The sequence below is a fragment of the Medicago truncatula genome, chromosome 4 (assembly GCF_003473485.1).
Source record: "Medicago truncatula cultivar Jemalong A17 chromosome 4, MtrunA17r5.0-ANR, whole genome shotgun sequence".
NCBI classification, from domain to species: Eukaryota; Viridiplantae; Streptophyta; class Magnoliopsida; order Fabales; family Fabaceae; genus Medicago; species Medicago truncatula.
The window spans coordinates 41057225-41078895 of record NC_053045.1 but is presented as its reverse complement, the minus strand read 5'-3'; the positions used below and the strand labels follow the sequence as shown (position 1 = coordinate 41078895).

Below are 21671 nucleotides of genomic sequence, written 5' to 3'. Positions count from 1 at the left end.
AGATGCAATTTGTTGGTAAAGACATTGCATTATATATGCAGAGACCGAAGTTCGAACCCCAGACTCCCTCTTTATTCACCTTAAGAAGTGAAATTTTAACAAATATACTAGCTACTTGACAAAAAAAAAATTGTATTCCACGAGTCATGTATCTAACTAGTATAACTGTTGTTGACTAATTAAAGACTTGAATTCACACCTACAAGGCCCAACAAATACCTTTGGGCAAAACACGATCACTGAATATGTAACACATCAACGACATGAAACTAATGAAGCTCGACATTGATGGTACGCCTCTCCATAATGACGCCCATTCAAACAACCAACAACTCCAAAACCAAGCCTATAAAAGGTCACCTTCGTCACTAAAGCAAGCTACACAAGATCTACCCAATTTGTACCTCTCACTCTTTGCTATCATGGTGAATTGAGTGTCAGGGTGCTTGCCTCCCCCCCTCTTTCTCCCTGACTCGCATCTCAATGGTTATTGCTCGACAAAAGCCATCATTTTTATCACTCCAGATCAGTGGCACTGTTTATGCGAAACTAAGTTTTCCTCATCTTTTCTTTCCAAAGATCAAAATTTTCCAAGAAAATCCAAAAACCTTCAACGGCGAAAGGTGAGCAAAACCTCCCCAAAAGTGGCGATCATCGCATCAATCCAAACGAAGAAAATCTATTTTCACCTTCATCGATCAACAGTCAATGACCAGAAAGACCATTGTCACTCCTAATTATAACACCGACAACACATATGATAAGAATGAAGGACATTTTGAATAATATTGTGCAAGCATTCCAATGCCAAAACCCCATAATTGAAGACCAAAATAGTCTTTTTCAACAGGTGAAAAGCTATTGACAGTGATTTGTACACCCAAGTGTCACCACACAGCGTAAGGGTTGGGTCGGATAAAATGGCCAAAATGATAATCCCTCGTCGCAATCTTGTCGGAGAAGACAGGACATTACCCCTAAGAGGTCAACGTCCCTACGAACCACTCACGTGGATCACCCCCCTAAAGGTACCTACTACCTGCTATTGAGCGTCTAAGCCATCAACCGTATAAACAACCTTGCCATTTTAGGTCATCTAGTCCAATCGACAATGAAAGAGCTCGTCGCGGACCATTCAATTGAAGAATTCGCAATTGCTGCATTCCGACTAGATAGGAGAAACCATCACTAGTGGACTCATATGACGGAACCACGAAGGAGAACATCATGAACATCAAAGTTATCCACGACTACAATAAGGTATGAGGGGTGTGAAGTACAATCTTTTCACCATGACACTAATGAGAGGTGCAATGACTTGGTATAAGAGTCTTTGTTGAGAGTCCATTGACTCGTGTGAGGAGTTATGTCATCAATTTAATGCACATTTCACGACATCCCAACGCCAACCGAAAACAGTACAACTTTGGAAGTTATTTTTCAAGGAAATAATGAATCACTAAGGAAATACATCAAACACTTTAACGAGGAAGTTATCCAAGTTCGAGGTAACAACGAAAGAATGAACATGTACCCGATAAAAAGAGGTCTCCAAAGAGGAATCAACGTCAATAAGGCCATCAAAGTCGAAGAGCCAAGAAATCTCAACGACTCCTTAAACAAAGCTAAAACCGACATAAGGTACAAAGAGAAACTCAACATTGTGGAAGTCAAGAAATTTGAATAAGGAGAAGAATCATATGTTGAGTCATGGAGGAGAAATAACAAAGTGAAACATGGGGAAGAAAAACCTATAAAAAAAAAGAGTTGATAACAAGTTGGTCGATTACGTGAATATACTCATCTTTAGTCATTAAAGGAGTATATTCTCTCTGAGTCGTGGAATTCAAGGAAGTGGAATCAAATTCCCAAAACCTTCCACACAGAAGCTCAGAATCAAAAAAAGTGAAGTGCTACAAGTTCCACAAGAGCCATATGTATAACACCGACAATTACATTCATCTCAAGGACGCAATCCACATGCTTTCCTCGTATTGTGGAACTTAATTCTTTGCAAAAAAAAAATATATATATTTTCTCTCTGTAGATAACGTCAAACAAGAAATGTTCAAGTGTCTAAATTTTACGCTTTATGTCCTCTTCGAATTTCGAATACTTCACGACAACGAACATTTTTCCATTTCGACATATTTCCCTCATACTTACATCATACAAAGTAATCACTCTAAACAACGGAACAACCGGAAGGGAAATTGTTCTGGAATTCACACTAACAATGCCCACCAAACATCTTGAGCCGAAGACGGTCACTAGACCAAGTCAATAGACCTTGGGTCTGTCCTGCTCCTCAAATGCTTCCAACGGCTAGCCAAATATCGTTCACTCTGTAATGTCTCAACGACACATAACAAACAGAACTTGATGTTGATGGCACGGCACTTTGTAATGACCTTCATTCAAATGACCAACGACATCGAAACCAATCCTATAATGAGTCCCCTTCATTCACACCACACTATCTATCCAATTTTTACATCTCACTCTTTGCCGCTCGATAAAGACCATGATAAATAATCACTCGAGATCAATAACAAACTTTTATATCTAATAACTGTAATAAAAATAAAAATAAAAATCAAAGGAAAAAAAACGAGTTCGTTAGGAGATCACTATACAGAAGAGTGACGGTATTAATTATTATCCATACCACTCACTCAAACTGTCACTGACACGGCATGGGGATAAAATTGGGGTCCTTTTAACTTCCTTTTCCATTTGAAAAGGAAAGAAAAGCACTACAAGAGTACCTTCAAATGCTACAACCTGTGAATTTTCTCAATTTCATTCTCACTGGTCCTATTACAATTGCCACACAAACTTAACTCCAAGTTTCAATCTCACTTTTATTTCTCTTTCAGTACAATAATTAACACACACTACTCAGTGTTTGGCTCACATCTCTGTTACACACAACCCTGGCATCCACATGAATTCAGTATGGACATGCATTCACATGATTATGGACCACAGGATATAGCTTTTGCCACGTGTACACCCTTTTATCTACAATATGACTGTTACACTTTAATACTTAGCTCTTGACATATTGTGTCAAATTAAACATTGCCAACCTGGCTAGATTTGGTGCATGCATATATATTTGTTTTTAATTTTGATGTATATGTCTCTATTTGCTTGTTGTATATTTTTTGACCCTCAAAGTATTCCTCGTGCTTTGAGGTGTACATTATTTGTTTTTTTCCTCTTTAAGAAAAAATTGATGTATATGTAAAATAAATATGGAGTCCATAAAGAAATGACAAGGGAGGGTCCACAATCCAATGTTATGATCAGGGTTTGAAATTTAGTCCATTAACTTGTATGTGTAAATTTCAATGATTATTTGTAATTTTGTCTATCTATCAACAAAATAATGATAAGGGAGAGTTTAGGGAAGTTTTCATAAGCATGGACCATCACATTTATGTAGTAAATCCTTGGAGTCCCTTTCTAAATCCTCTTTCTCTTTAATAAATCAGAACCTCTCAAGTCCATAAGTACCAGCTTAACTGTTAAAAATATCAAAACTGCAAGGGCAGCCGTCGTGACCGAGGATCAAATCCCGATCCTCCACGTATATGTGAGTTTCAATGAATATTTGTCATTTGATTTATATACCTAAAAGAAAAATTCAAACCTCTCAATAATAAGACTCAAATGATACCATATAGTTTATGCCAATAGAAAATTTGGTTTCTCCAAATGTGATTCATTTTGTTTCTCATAGTAACTGTTACATTTATAGTACTTATTGTATCCATCGTTCCTCCTTGGTATTTTTATCTTGTCAATTAGTCTAGCGGCTGGTCTCACCCGCTATACGTATGGAAAATCGTGTGTTCGAATTCTCACACCTACATATCAATATCTATGAAGCTGCCAATCTCGCCAACTCATTGGTAGGCTGTTACAAAAGAATTCTTTAGGTTCAAAACCAATTCTTCCCCAACGGCTTCTGAACCTTTGAATATTGATACAAGATACGATTGAAATCTAGATCCTCTACACTGTTGAATGGAGCAACGTCCAATTCATTGATTATACTCCCCTCCAGTCTCAAATGTAAGCAACTTTTTACTTTTTAGGTTCAATCAATTAATGATGTATGTGGTCTATAATATAGATCACATACATCATTTGTTAAATGAATTTAAAAAATGAAAAGTTGTTTACATTTGAGATCGGAAGAATGTATCAGTAAAATTTTCTTACCCACCGTAGGCATAAATGAAAGTTGAGTAGAAATAAGAAAAGTCAGAGAGTGAGATGGACCTCATTGTCTTTTGCGAAGAATCATGAAAATGCCAATGTAGAGAGAATATATGCTATAGCAATAAGTTGGTTACCTTTATTATTGTTAGAAAATGAAATAGACAACAAGATAGAGACATGCATACTAAAATGGATATTTCTCCTTTGTTATCTGTTTTAACCCGAAAGAAAAATGAAAACCAAAAAATGACACACGTCACACTGTACATTCCTATAGAAGAATTGAAATGTCCAATGAGTTGTACCTAATGTGTATGTTTTTATGCTTTTGTCATCATGGAAATGGTTAAGGATAAATTGTCCTTGAAGAAGGGATAATGACTTATCTTGTACGTGTAGGCACAAATCAAATGTGTCATTGTTTTGAGATTAGACAAGTGAGCATAGAGGTAGTTATATATATATATATATATATGGTTTTGCTAGAAGCCACTCATGAAGGTGTCTTTTAGAAACCCACACCTTAAAGTGTGCATTTCACTTTTTAGTTATAACTTTGTTAAAAGACACCTTTATAAAAATTAGTTGGTGACTTTTAGCAAATGATCATAGAATATCTTGCTAAAATACACCTTCATAAAAGGTATCTTCTAGCAAAACTCACATATATATATATATATATATATTTATTAATTTTATTAGGTCTGCAACAACTTAACTTAATATTTTTCCTCTAAAATGATGCATTACGTTAGCAGCAATTAACCTAACAAATGCTCTCTAAAATGCAGCAATCTCTAATATTTATTCTCACTAATAAGCTTTTCATTCCTATCATATTGCGTTATCGTTTGTATATATTTATTGTTTCTGTAGAATAATGTTAATATTCTTGAAGTCCAATAAATTTAAACCAAAATATTCTCATACTTCTTTATTTTCACACGTCTTTAAAATTTTATTTTATGGCAAAGTATTATACCTTTTAACATATTATTTTATTTTATTTATGATGCAGACTATGAATATTATCTTCTACCATTATAAGCCAAGTATTGATAGGTTAATTAGGTGCGAAACTAATGTTAATTTTTGTTGGTTAAAGGATTTTAAGTTTTAACCATTAATATGTTATGTTGATTAATAGATTTTATTTATGAATTTAAATTATTTTAATCTGATATATTTATGTTTGCCCGAACACAAAACTTTGTTTATAAATAATTAATTCGGACAACGCCGGGTATTAAGATTAACCCGGGCAACGTCGGGTATTAAGACTAGTATATATATATATGACTCTGTTTGGTAAAAATAGCGGATAGCTGATAAGCTAGCTGATAGTTTTTAACTGATAAGCTAACTGAAGTGTTTGGTAAAAATAGCGGTTCAACTAGCTGATAAATGTAAAATGACATAAAGGGTATTCTTAATTCATAATAAAAATTATATCATTAATTTAAGTATTTGTAATTTTGTAAACTAATTTTTCTTTAAAAAAATACTTTAAATTTATTAATTTAATATATCCTATGTATTATAAATTAAATTAAATTTTATTCACTAAAATTTTATCTTATATTTATTATCATTTAAGTGTTTCCACTTTATAAAGAAAATGACATTTACCTCAAAAACAAAAAAAAAATGGGACTGGTGCTAGTCACACCCAAAAAAAAAAAAGTTACACCCAAATTTATTTAAAATTTTACAATAATACCAAAATTTCCCTCTTCATGTAAATTTTTAAAAACCCATCTTTTATGATCATTTTGAACCCTTACCCCCTTTCATCCACAAATCACCATAGATGTGCAACCAATATCTGAATCAACATCTTTGTTATTGATCTGTACTATATTCATAAAGGTTAGTGAATTTCATGAATTTCATTTTCGATGAGTTTCTATTTGTTTATTGTTTGTTTTGGTATGAGATATGTCTGTCAATTTGATTTTAAGTGAGAGGTTAGTGTAAATTAAGTTTATGTGTATGTATATAAAAGGGGTTAGTGTAGTTTACATACGTAGGTTAATGTAAATTCAAGTTTACGTATGTTCAATTTAGGTTAGTGTAAATTCAGTTTACTTACGTTCAATCTAGGTTAGTGTAAATTAAGTTTACTTATGTTCAATTTAGGTTAATGTAAATTTAGTTTACGTATGTATATAAGAGGTTAGTGTAAATTCAGTTTACTTACGTTCAATCTAGGTTAATGTAAATTAAGTTTACTTACGTTCAATCTAGGTTAATGTAAATTAAGTTTACTTACGTTTAATTTAGGTTAATGTAAATTCAGTTTACTTACGTTCAATCTAGGTTAATGTAAATTAAGTTTGTAAATTCAGTTTACTTACGTTCAATCTAGGTTAATGTAAATTAAGTTTACTTATGTTCATTCTAGGTTAATGTAAATTAAGTTTACTTATGTTCAATTTAGGTTAATGTAAATTTAGTTTACGTATGTATATAAGAGGTTAGTGTAAATTCAGTTTAACGTTCAATCTAGGTTACTGCAAATTCAGTTTACTTACGTTCAATCTAGGTTAATGTAAATTAAGTTTACTTACGTTCAATTTAGGTTAATGTAAATTCAGTTTACTTACGTTCAATCTAGGTTAATGTAAATTCAGTTTACTTATGTTCAATTTAGGTTAATGTAAATTAAGTTTACTTATGTTCAATTTACGTTAATGTAAATTTAGTTAATTTGAAATTCTTATTTTAGTTAAAGTGTATATTAGTCATTCTGGGGTGTAACTTGTTTTTTTTGGGGTGTGACTAGCACCAGTCAAAAAAAGGTAGCACTAATAGAGTAATACTAATAACAGAAAATAAAGAAAATAACACTTACCTCAAAAAAAAAAAAGGTAACACTAATAGAATAATAGTATTTTGTTTCGTAAAAAAAGAAACGAAGGTATATATTTTTTCAAAAAAAAAAAAAAAAACCAGCTGATATATATATAAAAATTGGAATAAAGGGATAGTAGTCTTTATTACGTTGCTTATTATAAAAATTATAATGGATAAAAATACAATTTAAATGAAATAATAAGGGTAAAATTGGAAGAAAAGGTGAGAAGCTATAAGCTATAAGCTCAAACGATACTTGAAATAGCTTCTGAAAAATAGCTTATAAGCTCGTGAAATAAGCTATAAGCTCACGGTAAAAAAGTGTTACCAAACAGAGCTTTTTTTGTCAAACGAGCTTATAAGCTAAAAGCTCTTTTTTGGGGTTTCCCAAACAGACTCTATATATAGAGGGTGTATCAAATGAGAGCACTATTTATAATGAGAGATGAGAGGATGAAATAATGGCCTTTGAATTAAATTAAATGGCTGAGATTAAATTTCCTTTTAGTGGGTCATTTGTTCTCTTTCTTTTCCCTTCCTTGGCACTAGCGCCTTTCTCTCTCTTTTGCGTTGAAACTTTTCTCATTCCCTGTGACATTCAATTCATTCTATCCCTGTTCTGGTTCATGATATTGATAAGCTTTGTGGAATTTTTTACAAAGGTCTTCCTTTAATTTGAAGAACCACATGTTGATTCATAAAAAGAGTTCTTTAAAATCAAGCACCGCATGGAATTAAAACACAATAGATTGAGATACCCATAGAGGCACCCAATTTGGCAGAGACACCCATCGTTTATTCAATTTCTCAAAGTTTGTTAATTTGTTTGAAATTTATCTCAATACTTGGTTCAATTTTATGTTGGTAAGAATAAATAAAAAATCTCCGCCATTGTCGGACTGTAGAGATGCTTGAGTGTTTATTTTAAGATGCAAGAAATTTATCACATGTAATTTCTTAAATTGAAATCAAATAACACCACTTTGATTCTCTTTAAGATGCAAGAGATTCATCACATGTAATTTCTTAAATTTCGTGGTTGAATCAATGCTTGTTTTTCATGGAAAAAAGATGCAGGGAGCAAGATGGAAGAGAGAAACGTTTCAAGAGAGAGAAACACGAAACTGAGAAGATGAAAGGTAGAGGTTGTAGTGCATGATTCTTTTTAAAGAGTAATTAAATCTGAAGCGTTGATTTTGATCCAATGGTCTATATTATTAATTCTTTTCATCCTCTCATTATAGTTACTCCTCTCACTTGATATGTCCTCTATATATATTGTGATAAATTGATTAACATCATTGTTTTATTATTAATCTCATTTATATTATGGAAAGAGAAATGATATTTAAACGACTATTTTAAAATAATTTATGAACAACTTCTTTTTAGAAGATACATTCTTACTTTCTTTCTCTATTTTATTTTATTTTTTTTATCAATAAGAAGATGTAAAAAGAAGATTGTCTCAAAAACTATTACAAAATAGTTATACAAATACCATTATTAAGTAAAAAAATACATTTATTCATAATCAAACGACCTAGTTAAAATTAAATTAAACCAGGGGCTTAGGTAGTTCTGTTCTAATTTCGATGGAGTTCGATATTTTTTAAAAAAGGAAAATATATTGTTAAATATAACTCTACTCATTGAAGTAACAGATAAGACTTAAGAGAATCAAACCCCAAAAATAGTCCCAAACAATATGGAGTCAAGCCACCACTAAAGAACACATAAAATAAAACCACCAGCCAATAATAGACATAATTGATACTCTGTCCGTTCCTTAATCCAGAAACATCTAACCAAAAAACCGTGTATTAATAAAAGTTGTTAATTAATAAATTTGTCTAAAATATGTGTAATTATTATTAAATTATTATTTTGTGTATAAATGTATTTAATATTATTTTTCATATTTTAAGACAAATTGAAAGTATTTTTTTTTTTTAGAAAAAAATGAAAGTATTAAAGAGGGGTGGTACTCCCTTGTTCACTTTTGAGTATAAACAAAAATCAATTTTTAAATTCATTAAATAACTAATGTATTTGGTCTATGTTATATATCAAATATTCAATGAATCTAAAATGTGTTTTTTCTTATATAGCGTTTTCTCGGTTAGTTGTGTGATATGTTGTTGCTGCCAGCCAGAGGGTGGTGGTTTCACATGCTGGATTCCCAAGTGGGGGATTCGTTTTTCTAGATATGTTCTTAATATTTTTTTCAACGTGTGATCCAAAAATGATATTTTGATTTAGAAAGTGTGACACATCAAATTTTAATCTAAAGGATCTGAAATAAATTCACTAGTGGATGTTAGTTGTTAGAAATAGGTCTAGGTTTACAATCACATAAATTATTTGGTCACAATGTCATTAAACCGATTAAATGAGCAAGACATTGGAAGTTTTTTTTTTAATAAGGTAAATTAGTTCATCTAAATTGACATCGGAAAGAATCGAACATAAAACCTTCACGAGGAGTATACTCTCAGATTCATAGTCAATACCACTGAACCAACTTAAGTGGGTTCAAAACATTGGAAGTTTATAGGTACAATAGATCTCGCATCGTTTTCCAAACATGGAAACGTACAACGATAGATATGTAGAAGCATCATTGGAATTTATAAAGTATACAATCAACTAAGGAAGAACACTAGATGATTAGTTACTAAATTCAAATCCAAGCTATATTATCTCTCTCTCCTATTGTTTTCAATTTTAATAGTAAATCCCACTCATGTAAAAACACCCTATTTTCCTACTTAAAATAATTTTAGTTGTTGAAAGCAGGCAACAATATTGCACGAGTACTTGTAGATACGATGACTTTTGAATACTTATTTTTTATGCCGCTAAAGCCCACTCGTCAAAAGAACAATATCATCGTCAAATAATCAGGATTGATACAGAAATATATGCTAAAAAGTACAACATATCTAGATAGGAAAATTTCGTTGAAATGTAAATCGAATGAAATGTGACCTTTTGACACCATCTTTGAAACCTAAGTAAATGCATTTTTGGGATCTAGAACCCAATTTCTATCTGTGTGCCTAAAGCGAGGAGGCAAAACATAATGAGCCAAGAACTCTAAGAGTTGAAATATCATGTAAGTTTTGACTAAAATTTGGAAAGGTGTCGTATAAGATATGGTTTTCTGATCTAATGTGTTGAATTGGTTTTGGACCATAGCAACGAAATATTTGATTAAATCTTACGCTTCTGACTTAAGTGTCATAAGATATAGCCATGTGAATATGCTTTTGTCATCAACCGCACTTAAGAAATACGGAAATGTTATTTTGTGCCCTTAACGCACAAGTTAACGAATCAAAAGTGAAAATAATTTATTGTAATTAATCTATTTGAATTTAATTTTTTCACTTTTCATTAATTAAATGCACAAAATTTAAGAGATTTTTTAAACTTTTGAATTGCTTAAGATATGCTTTTAGGGCAGAAGTTAGCATCACTCTAAGAAATATTTATGACCAAACATGGATAAACTCATAAAGGGCCCCATATATCCATATGCGCCATCAAAATTATTAACAAATATCACAAGGAAAGCTTTTATGTTTTGCATACAAACAAGTATGACAAGGCAAATCAAATTTGACAATTTTAACAGAAGTAAAAAGCTTATTGATTTCAACTGATTTATCAAATGATGAATGTCCAAATCTCATATGTCAATGGCCACAATCCTAATTCTTTTCTAAGCTATGAATGATATTCCATGTGGAATATGTGTCTGTATGAAACTAACTAAGGGTATGGTAAGAATATACAATTCATGGCTCATTTCACCTGCACAAATCATCTTCTAAGAGAAAGTGTCTTGTATCATGCATTTAACATTATTAAAAAATAGAAATTCAAAAAGAGAAATTTTCTCTTAAACTTTATGTATTCAGTTGTTAAAAGATTAAAGACTAAATTTAATGCAGCATTCTAATACATTATTTTTATATTTAACTTTTAAATTTATGTCCTGATGACAGTCCGATATATCACATTTTTTGAGTCTTTTTAATTAAGTTTTAATCATATTTTTATTAATTTAGTACTTAATTTAGAGTCCTTTTAAATAAAATGTCATGTCCTTATTTATTTAGTCATATTAGTGCCTATTATTACTACGGATCAATGACTACATGAGATAACATAGGTGTGACATAGTTTAAAGTCATGAACAGTGAAGATAAAATGGCAATATCATGCCTTAATTATAACATGTTCACACGTGTATCATGTGCTAAGGGATTTAGAAATTTACAATTGGGCCTTTGACCCATGTTTTATTGTTGACCCGAGTGAAGAAAAAGAAAAGGAAAGGGCTGAAGACAAAAGAGAGGCATCACGCCACTATGAAGGGAGCCGCACAGTAACCAAGTTTTTCTTCTTCACGTTTTGAAGACAAGAAGGAGGAAGCAGCACATAGGTTCAAGTCTTGGAGAGAGATGACATTTCTAGAGAGAAACACAAGGCAAGGTAGTTAAGAGTAGATTCAACCCAAGATTTGTTGAGACATCATGAATTTAGGCATGACATCTTCATCTTTTTTTCATCCTTTGCAAAGCTATCGTAGACATATGTAGTTATATATACCCTTGTGGGTTTTGAGGTATTCACACAAGCCATTATGTAAACTTTTGATCTTTTAATATATGGTTCTAGCTTATTTATTCAATATTGTTGTTATTCTTGTATTTAAAGCTTTATTGAGATTTGAAATGATATTGACAAATACTTTTGAATCTAGGAAAAACATAAGAGTCTATCTTAAGTTATCATTCTAGACATAGATGTTAATATTTGATAATCACTTTTAATCTATAACTTAATGTTCAGGGGTAATTTAATCGGTTGGGAAATCGTCGATTAAACTATCCAATCGACTTTGTGATTGTTTAAATGTTTGGGAGATCGACATTTGAACAATCCCTTAGAAATCACGACAACATTTGGACACGAATGATGTTGTTGAGTGATTGTGATAATATTGTTTAAAAAGCTAGAATCCAATATTTGATCGTGAGATTTTGCAGTTGTTACGCTTGGTTGAGTGTCTCTGACCCCAAGCGAAATAGTCATATCTCTTCTCTATTTTATTTTATTTTATATCAAATAGTTTATAGGTTTACACAAACAAATATTTTAAATACATACACTTAGAACAATATTGATTGTTGAATGGTTTGAATATCGCGCTAGTCCATGTGGAGACGATATACAATACTTACTTTTGATTGATAGAAAAATACTACATCATGCCCTTAAGGCACAAATTAACATTTCCCTTATTATAATCATACATGCATTGAGAATAGGCTTAATTACACTTTTGGTCCTCATGTTTTGGCCTGCTCACGAAATTGGTCCTGCCCTTTTAAAACATAACAAAACGGTCCTTCAATTATCATTTTTGTTGCATTTTTCGTCCTACCTCCTATTTTTCGTCCTTCAAAACGGACCTTGAGCATAGAGGGTAGGTCTAAAACTGTCATTTCTCTGCGTTTTTGGAGAATAAAATGGGGGGTAGGACGAAAAATGCAACAAAAATGATAATTGAAGGACCGTTTTGTTCTGTTTTAAAAGAGCAGGACCAGTTTCGTGAGTATGCCAAAACACGAGGACCAAAAATGTAATTAAGTCTTAAGAATACTGTAAAACCTCATATACGTCAATCCATTCAAAGCATTCATTGCACTTGAAAACAAATGTATATATTTTTCAAGTCATTCGCCTAAATTTATTGTCCTCCTTAAAAATATGCATGAACCAAAACTGGATAACAATGCATTGATAAATGATGTCTGTATTACCAAGGTCAATACATTTATTGATGTTTTTATTACAAGTTACTGCCAAGGTCAATACATTTATTGTAGTTTTTTTTCTTCTTTCGCGCCGGTTTCTGATCCATCATTGATGGGCAACTAATCCGGCTCGTGCGTAGAGACATGCGTACTGGCCAAGAGCGTTGTTCTTCATGGGAATTGAACCCGATATCCCCCGGATACCTCCTTGGAAGGAGCTTCTCGCCACTAGAGCCCAAACAATTTGATTTACATTTATTGTAGTTTTATTACCAAGTTTTTATGTGAATTCCATAGTAGCATTTATTGTTGCATGTATTACCAAGTTTTGATGTGCATTACTCCCTCCGTTTTTTTTTTCTTTTAATGTTTTAGGACTTCAACTATATTTTAAAATAATTGATGTTTTAGTATATTTAATATTTTTTTCTTAAGTTTATCCTTGTTAAAAAACACACCATAAAACTATTAAATGAGTTGTGACCTTTGTCTTATTACATGTAAATTTAATTATAAATAAGAATTTTTTAGCTCAAAACATAGAAATATTTATATAATTTAATTATTTCTTAAGACTTGTGTCAAGAGTTAAAACAGATGAAGTATATAATATCATTTATTGATGTGTGTTTTACCAAGGTCAGTTGTGTATTAACAATAAGGGAAATGTTAACCGGTGCCTCCGGGGCACTGGTTAAGATATGAAAAAGGAAATTATATAATAGTTAATGCATTGAAATAGTATAATTAATTGATAATAAAGTCAAAAACAGTTTCCTTTTATGGTAATAATTCCTTTTTATGGTATGCTTAACCCGTGCCCCGGAGGCACCGGTTAGCAGGACCCTAACAATAATCATATATAAACGTCAAGGTTTTGCATTAACCATATTAAACTGTGTAAATCAAGACATAAAATGATACTCAAAAGCAACGTAACACCTATAAATTGCATATTAGTAACATCGATTCAAAATTGTGATATCAAAATTGCCGATTCAAAATTCATTGGTAAATATTAAAATAACACAGAATAAATATATTGAGATATCAATGTTATATAACATTCATCAATGAAGATGTGCCACATAGAAATGTCTAAACATCAAAGATAAAAAATATGCATGTGAAGTGGTGTCCATGATGTTAAGATGTGTTTCCATTTAAATTTTTCGTTTTATTGCTTTGAATGAATATTTTTTCTTTCTTATAATTATTTCATGTGTTTTTATATTTTAAAATTTGTGTGTGATTAATATTTTTTCAAACTATTACAGATACTTATCTCTGCATATGTAGTCAAAGAATCATTCATCTTTTTACCATACATTTGTCATTTGATTATTTATAATATTCATTGCACGAAAATTAGCTTCAATCGTTATAGTTGCCTCACTTATAAACACATGTTTATGTCATATTTTGTTCGATGTAAGACTCTTTAATACACCATCTCACGACCAACATTATTGTATTTGGTTAGTGGACATAAATGGTGGGTGGTCCGATAACGGAAACCTTATAGCAGGTGGCCCAATGAATTTTGAAGGAAGCTTTGATACCATATTAAAAATCGTGGTTGGGTTTAACATAATCCTACAAAACTTGCTTGTGAGGTGAAGATTGTCTCCACTTATAAACACATGTTAAGACCATCATTTGTCCGATGCAGAACTCTTTAACACACCTCCTCACGACCAAGACCATTGGACTTGGTTCGTGGACATAATTAGTGGGTGAAACGATAGCGGAAACCTGATATCATCTTAAATTGGGTTCAACCCATCCCTATGAAAGAGACTTATGAAGTGAGGATTGTCCTATTTTATAAACTCATTGTCAGGTCATCTCATATCGATATGCGACTCTTTAACATAGAATATTAAATAAACAATATAATTTTTATGTTGCACGAATTTTTCAAAAAAAATAATCAATTAACTTTTTTTGAAAGGCCAATGTAAATAATTAATTCTTAGGTTGATATATTTCTCATTTGTATGAAGTACGGTTTGGATCAAGATGAGACAATCTTTTTTTGTGAAGTATTCTAGTGGTTAGAGCTCGCACAATTAAATTGTGGAGAAGTGGAGTGTTCGGGATTCGAACTCCGGCCCCCACATATAATATACAATATCCTTACCAACTGAGCTAAGCTTATGGGATGATGAGACAACTTCTTTAAACCTCATAATAAAATCTCTAACGTCTCTTCTGTGTTATCAACCTCACAATGCTTTTTTTACTTTTGTTTTCATATTAAAATCTTTAAACATTTTTCTAATGAATGGTGAGATTGATAACATATGAGATAAGTGGATTGATACCCTATTGAATGCCTAGTAATAAAGAAAGTATTGATAGTACCGATTGTCATTTACTTGATCTATTCATCGCAAGCAAGCAATGTAAGGCTCAAAGTTTTCCTCTTTAAACATAGTGGATGCCTACTCTCTTTTTTATGTACCATTTCAATCCAACGTTGGAGATAATGATTTGTTTCTCTTTTTTGTTGTTTTCCTTTCATAACAGTTTCCAAATGAGCATAATTGAATACCCCTTTTGAGATGATTGAATGGGAAATGTGAGATTGAAGTCCCATTGTTTTCCTGGTAAAAAAGTGAAGTGCTGACTGACCCAACTCAACTACCACCCTAGGTTAACTCTTCACAAAAGTGCTTTTGACTATGAATTATACTTGCTTGCTAGCTACTAGCTTAGTTAGTGTTGTGGACACATCAATAGCCGAAAAGCAAGCAAGTTTTTTGCATTCAATCAACCACTAAATTTCAAAGGAATAGTACATAATTTCTTACTCAACAGAAAGACTATAAAACTTAGTCTCATACTCTCGTGTGGTCCCAATTCAACTTTATCCAAGAATCTATTTATCCTAATGCCGGAAAAGTAATATTTATGACTTTTTTTGGTTGCTTTTTTTTACTTGATCAAATGAAAAATTGTAAAATATTAATTCAGTCACGTAACTATAACTAAAGAAAGACGACAAACGTAAATAATTGCGGGATCCGCGGATGATCAAAGACAAAAGAAGCAATAGTGGTATAATAATGAAACTAAAGAATAAAGTAACAAAAAAGTTAAAATAATTTTGAGAAAAGAGTCTTGCTTTAAATATTCCAATTTCATTTCCCTATTACACATTTGGTAAAATGTAGGCAAACAAGATTTTTCTAATTTCACTTCTTCTCAAGTAGTTTAGTGGCTAAAAAATCTTCTAAAGTGAACGAATAGTATGTCTGAGTTTGAAACCCACCTTTATATATGATATGCGATATCTTTATCAACTGGACTATGGGTCCGAAAAAAGTAATATATATATATATATATATATATATATATATATATATATGGGGTTTGCTATGACACACCCACTAGTTTTTATTATATAACTAAAAAGTTGTTAAATACACTTTAAGGTGAATGTTGCTAAAACACACATTCTAAAAAATAAGTGGGTGTATGTTAGCAACTCCTATAGACATTTGCTAGGATACGCCCACTTATTTTTTAAAAGGTGTGTTTTAGCAAGTTATAATCAAAAAATAGTTAAATACACCTTAAGGTGTAGCTTGCTAAAATACTCCCACATAAAAACTAGTGGGATGTGTTATAGCAAATCCATATATATATATATATAGCACATAAAATCCGTATTCACCACGGGTTGCATTAAAAGGAGCATTAAAAAATTCTCTCTAAGATTGACACGTTGCTCACAAGATTAAAATGATAAAATATACAAGTCCTTTGTTTTCTCACTAAATACAAAAATACTAATACTATATACTAGTGCTAGCTAATAATACTAAATAGAAAAGATAAACAATAAACAATGGTCATAAAGAAGAGATTGATTTTCTAGATTTCATTGACTCTGCTCACGTTTGCTTTCCCCTGTTTTCCTCTGTTGTGTCTCTCATATGCTCAACTAGTAGTTCCTTTTTCTCAGCTCTTGAAAATTGTGTCAGTGTGCATGGCAAGAATTTGAGCCAAATCAATAGGTCAAATTTAATGAAGTTCCCATATTTTGGGAAACTTGGAAGGATCTTCACTGTTTTTTTAAGAATTCTAGCTGGTGATTTTTGTTCTCTCTATCCAGAAAAATCATCATCCTTGCTAATAGCACAATCCACAATGTGACGACACTGTGGTCACCAAGAATGCTTGCATACTCCCAAAGTAGAAAAGATTCAAAAGAGATAGCCATTGATTATGTCTTTGTAAGTTGGTTACAACTGTTTAGACATCTTACAAACCAAGTAATATGTAGTAGACTAGAGTAATTGGTAGAGCTATCAACATTCCAAAAATAACCCTGCAAGGAAATTTTTCAATTTTAGAAAAAAGGGTCAATTTGTTTCTTAATAGAAAGAGTAGTTAGAAACAAACAATAAAGTGTGAAGTTTAATTAATTGCAATTACCCTGTACTAAGAATGGCTGGATGAACATTGTACTCCTTGGCAAACACAAATGGAACAATCCCTTGAGGAAGTGCAGCCTATTTTCAGCAAATTACATTTTCATAAGCTAACAATCTAAAACTTTTACAATTCATGTTTATTGAACTTAGATTTGCTGTAGTCACTAACTGCGCGTATTCATGCGGTCAGTGGATCCGCGACGGTCTGATATCTCAAAATTCTGCTTATTTTTTGAACCGTCGTGGATCTACTGACTATGTAAATACGTGCATTAAGTGGCTTTTGAGAATGTGGATTCATGTCTTGTACACTCATATTGTACACTTCATAGACTTGTTTGCCTTTGTTAAAACAAGCATGCTAGAGTGGAAATCAAGGTTAATTATATACCTGAACAATAGCTACACGTAAAAGGTTACCACGCAGTCCAACAGCAATGGAAGCTGCAGCCATGACTGCAGGACCTGTAAGAAATCGAACAGCCATTGCAAATGAAGCAACTGAGTTTCCACATGCAATCATCTTGGGTTGTAGAGCCATAAACAAACCTGTGCATATGCAAACAAAACATGTAAATCCAAAAGGGTACAAGAATTTAAAAAAAAAAAAAAAAAAATCACCCACAATTTACATTCACGTTATCATCATGTGAAAATGCTTTTCCGTTTTGAAGTTTTTCCTGATTAGTGAAATTAGACATTTGCCAAATTTTGGTTGCAAAATAGTACATGTCCCTACCATAGTCGTGGACCGCTAAAATATCAGACCCCACATGTCGGGGACATTGCACTATCACTATGCAATCCCCACGTTATTGTTCAGCAAACATGGTCACTTGGTTATGTTACATTGTAGTAACAAACTCCAAAATAATGGACGGTCTTTAGTTACTTCCTTTCTTTTCCTCAAATCTATAATTCCCATTGCCATAGATAGACTCATCATACCATGTTACCATCACTTTCATTTCACTGCCATTGTACCCTCTTCATTGTTTTATGATTGTTCTTTTTTCAATAAATTATTAAATTTTTCATGGTACAAAAGAAAATTACTAACATGATATAATTGAGATGATTAGTAGTATATGTACAATAATTAAATTAATTTACTGTTGAAAATATAATGGAAATGGGATTGGAAGCAATAATGGTGTTTAATGTAAAAGAGGAAAGTAATTGCAAAGAAAGGAAAGAATGAAATTATTGTATAAGGAGGAATTTGGAGAAAAATGTGACTACTCACCTAAACTGAACATAGCCATTCCAAGACCAGCATCAGACAGTATGGAGATTGATTTCTCTATTATTTTAGGCATATGCACATGCCACCTACAATCAAAATTAATAATCATAAAACCAAACTTATATAAAAACTCTACAGGAATCACTAGTAGTAGTAGTAAACAGTTACTGCTAGAAGTCAAAAAGTCAAAAAAGCAACTTAAAGTAATCGATTTTGCGGTCAATTAATTATGATTTTGACTTTAATTTACCTAAATGCCACAAGAGACCAAATTAGACCAATGAGGCTGGAGTACGTGTTTGGGTTACGGATAAGCTTCCGCCAAACCATGATCAGAATGAGACGGGTCATAACACTTGCCGGAGGCATGTGTTTCACGGTGGCTGTTGGGTGTAGCTCCGCCGTTGAGCTGGATCCTCCTAGCTTGTTCAGGGCAGCTGGTTCCACTTTCCCTACCTCTTCTTCTACCAGCAATTCTTCTTCTTTTACTGGAAACTTCAACTCTTCCCCACCAAGCTCTGTTTCTTGCATACCTTCATTTTTAACATATAATCAACAAATCAAAATCAATTTCACATTTCACAATATTGTTAAATTCTTCAACAATATAAAAAATTTGCATACCTTTGTTGGTAATATTAACACCATTTGGTGGATGGTCATCAGAAACCAACATTCTAATCTCTTTAGCACCTTGTTCGGAGCGTCCAGATTGATCAGACGCTCCGTAATCAGCAGCACCACTACCAAAAACTTGAAGCCCGCTGGCTTCGGAAACCGGTGAGGCACTAGAGCTCCACACAAACATGTGAAGCTCTTTAGCATCATGGCTAGTTTTAGCAGCAGCAGCAGAGCCATTGCTAGTAACTGTTTGTGGTTGTACTTGAACTGTTTGCTGAGTCTGTTGCTGTGATAAATGTTGCTGAGAGTTTTTACTAACACTCTTGCTCAACCCGGAAGAGAATTCCGGGTTTGGAGCAGGGTAAGCTGCCGGCACATTTTGTGCCGGATAAAATCCAAATTTCGGAGAGTTAACAGTCTGTGCCGATGTTGCAGTTGGCACAGGGTTCTCTTCGAAGTTTGACGGTCTTGGAGTCGGCCCACGGGAATTGGACTGAACGGAATACACATCATTAGCACCAAAATTAGAATGTCTCGGAGCATAGCCCATCATAGAGTAGAAATCCGTATGATTAAAATTAGACCCTCGCGGCGTCGGATTCCGGGAAGAACTCAAACTATAAATCTCTGCTCCGGTGAGATTCGACGGCCGTGGAGTCATCATAAAAGATCTCCGGGAAGCGTTTGATTTTCTGACATGAACATGAAGCTTACCATCATCACCAACCTCAGCATCTGTCTCAAGAAAATCTCTCCCATCAAGAGAAACAACATCAGAATCAACCTTAAAGGAAATAATAGAAGCAGCAGTTTCAGGAAACTGTTCCATAATTAGAAGCTTAGCACCACGATACTCAAAAAGAAACAATAACAAAGTGTACCAAATGATACACTGAAGAACCACAACTTGAACCATAAGGGTACCGGAATATTCACCATACATAGCTATGAGAAGTGGAATTCCCATAACCAAAGTGTTGGGTAATGTTGAAAGAGAGAAGATTGTGATCATCCACTCTAAGCTACCATTAGCTGTGAAATTAGTCCAAATTGTAAGTGCAAGGAGCATGATGATTTTTTGAAGTGTATCAGCTGCGATGAACCTATAGTTCATGGCATAAGGGTTATTTGTGGAGATGAAATGAAAGGATAGAAGAGGAACTGCGAAAATCGCGACGAAACGGTTTATGCCGGAACATTGGTCCGGTGAGAATATTTTCCACCACCGTACGGAGCCATAGGCTAAGATCATGGCTACGTAAAGTGGAACTACTGCGGTTAAAACTGTGTATAGATCGTGCCAGGTTATCATTTTGATGAAGGCTTTTTTGGAAATGGCGGTGGAGTTGTTGAGATATGAGGGTAAATATGGAAGAAAAAGGAAGAAGAAGATAAAAACCGTTAATTAACTGAACTAGTTAAGTGGTGACTGGACTAGGAGAGGGTGTACTTTCGTTTCTGTTAAGGTTTTATAGCTTGCACTAGTTCTGATGTGTTTCAGAGTTTGCTGATGAAGCATGAGCTGAGAGAGAGAGAGGGAGAGAATTTACAAAGGAAAATTGTAGTAACTTCTTGAGAATACATATAGGCTATAGCCTAGGTCTAGGGAAAATGAAAAGATGGTTGGTTATATATAGTTGAAAAATGCTTTTTTCTTAACAAAATTGAAAAATATTATTTGGACACATATACATTGATTATACACTTATAAAATAGTTAAAGAGAAAATGAAGTACTCAATATGTATTAAAAATTCAGGGTGTTTAAATATATATTTTTAAATATATTTTTTCCCTAAAAAAGAAAATATTATTTTTTTAAAGTGATGCTAGTAACACTTTTTTTTTTTTGAAGAGAAAAAAATGCTACTAGCATCATTTTAAAAAATAATATTTAAACAACATACGCCTCACCATCCACCCCCTACCCTAAGTCCTTCATCACCGCCACAGACTCTTCTTTTAGTAACGACAACTAATACAACCTATTAAATCTAACCCTTAACGACACCTCACCCACCGAAACATCAGTCCAAAACCTCGTTTTTCTGCCATCACCCAAGGAACGATTGACATTGCTATGAAACCACCCCTCCGATCTCAAACTCGAAATATTTCGCCACCACGTAGAACTATCTCGACCTCCAACACACAACCGACCGTCCTCTAAACCATTCCTAGCTGCCAACACCCTAAACCACAAACTCTCCTTCTCCACCAACACCCGCCAACACCACTTCCCTAACAATTCTAAATTAAATTCTTTTATTCTCCTTACCCTCAAACCTCCAACCTCCTGACTCTAACAAATAGAATTCCAGTCAACCCAAAAAAAAAAATTAAAATAGATTCGATAGAGGAAACAATACCTGACGGAGCCTTGAAAAAAGAAAGAGCATAAACAGGCAGTGATGACAGGACAAACTTCACTAAAACCAAA

The 21671-nt window shown here is 32.9% G+C and overlaps 1 protein-coding gene across 1 annotated transcript; it reads right to left on the bottom strand.

The window, feature by feature from the left end:
* Nucleotides 1-16613: 16613 nt before the first annotated feature.
* Nucleotides 16614-20836, bottom strand: LOC25493014 (auxin efflux carrier component 4). Its single transcript, XM_013601387.3, has 6 exons — nucleotides 19236-20836; nucleotides 18862-19144; nucleotides 18612-18697; nucleotides 17757-17914; nucleotides 17367-17443; nucleotides 16614-17259 (listed from the first exon to the last, which is right to left on the bottom strand). The coding sequence occupies exons 1-6, from the start codon at nucleotides 20542-20544 to the stop codon at nucleotides 17193-17195; spliced, it is 1980 nt and encodes a 659-aa protein (XP_013456841.1). The 5' UTR covers nucleotides 20545-20836; the 3' UTR covers nucleotides 16614-17192.
* Between the last annotated feature and the right edge of the window lie 835 nt (nucleotides 20837-21671).

Coding starts and splice junctions, on each gene's coding strand:
- LOC25493014 (XM_013601387.3), bottom strand. CDS start 20,544: ATGATAACCTGGCACGATCTATACACAGTTTTAACCGCAGTAGTTCCA. Junction 18,698..18,861: donor TGGTCTCTTGTGGCATTTAG/GTAAATTAAAGT, acceptor TTTTGATTGTAG/GTGGCATGTGCATATGCCTA. Junction 17,260..17,366: donor CCAGCCATTCTTAGTACAGG/GTAATTGCAATT, acceptor ATTTCCTTGCAG/GGTTATTTTTGGAATGTTGA.